This window comes from Lepidothrix coronata, unplaced genomic scaffold, assembly GCF_001604755.1.
Source record: "Lepidothrix coronata isolate B3197 unplaced genomic scaffold, Lepidothrix_coronata-1.0 Scaffold365, whole genome shotgun sequence".
Lineage (NCBI taxonomy): Eukaryota > Metazoa > Chordata > Aves > Passeriformes > Pipridae > Lepidothrix > Lepidothrix coronata.
The window spans coordinates 171,647-172,807 of record NW_016690545.1 but is presented as its reverse complement, the minus strand read 5'-3'; the positions used below and the strand labels follow the sequence as shown (position 1 = coordinate 172,807).

Here is a 1,161-nt window from a genome sequence, read left to right as displayed (position 1 = left end):
TGTGGGGCTGCCAACACCTCCCAGCTGGGCAGCAGGCTGCTTTTCCCTCCCTGATATCCTTGGCACACACACGGGCAGTTTCTCACGCTGCCGCAGGACTTCCCCTGCTTTTCTTCTGGCTCTTTATCCCCCATCTCTCCTGACCAAACCCACCTCGGGCTCAAGTTGGGAACTGCAAACTAAGCAGCTGATGGGAAAGGGGACAAAAAAAAGCCCTCAGTTGCCCTCAGCTGCTCTGCAGAGCCACCTGGAGCCAGAAGTGGAAGTGAAAAATCCGTCCTGTTCTAATCCCTCTCCTTGGATTCGAGAGCAGAAACCGCCTCTGGGAAACACGGACACACAGTGTCACCTAGTGGCACCATCCCCATCCCGGCCTGGCTCCCAGTGACAGCACTGGAATTCCAGTAAGAACACCGGGAATTCACCCCTCTTCTCCCTCCATCCCTTCACAGCCCTGGGGGGGGGGAAGCTGGTGGGGGAAGAGGCTGGAAAATTGGGATTGTGACCTAATTGTGGCCTTCCAGGACCTGAAGGGAATCTGCAGGAAAGGGGGAGAGAGAGAGACTGTTTCCAAGGGCCTGGAGTGCCAGGACGAGGGGGAATGGCTTCAAACTGCCAGGAGACAGGGTTAGGTGGGATATTGGGAAGAAATTCCTCCCTGGGAGGGTGGGGAGGCCCTGGCACGGGTTGCCCAGAGGAGCTGTGGCTGCCCCTGGATCCCTGGAATTGTCCCAGGCCAGGTTGGACCCACCTGGGCTAGTGGAAGGTGTCCCTGCCCATGGCAGGGGGTGGGAATGGGATGATCTTTAAGGTCCCTCCCGACCCAAACCATTCCAGGATGATTCCACGATTCCCACGAGATGAATCCAGGCTTCAGTTTTAATGCAAATGACCGAACTTTATTGAAGGGCAGCAGAACTGTTAAGAAAGCAGAATATTTTACACCTCAAGTATAGGTAAGAGCTAATTCTCTTGAGAGTACAGTACAAATAAAAGCTAATACAAAAGGGCCTCCTCCTCCTCCCCCCAGTTCAAGAATTTATTATTTGTAAAATAAACAAAGTCAAGTTTAAAAACGTTCTAAGCCTCAACGAGTCAGAAAGTGTCACTGGTTGATTCCAGAGATTTTTTTTTCTTTTTTTTTTTTTGCAATGCAGCATC

At 52.0% G+C, this 1,161-nt stretch overlaps 1 protein-coding gene across 1 annotated transcript in view; it reads right to left on the bottom strand.

Annotated features, from left to right (window-relative positions):
- Positions 1-506: 506 nt before the first annotated feature.
- Positions 507-1,161, bottom strand: part of LIMA1 (LIM domain and actin binding 1) — a 23,495-nt gene continuing 22,840 nt past the window's right edge. Inside the window, exon 9 of the mRNA XM_017838859.1 lies at positions 507-538. Within this exon, the coding sequence (XP_017694348.1) occupies positions 507-538 (32 nt within the window). The remainder of the gene's footprint in view (positions 539-1,161) is intronic.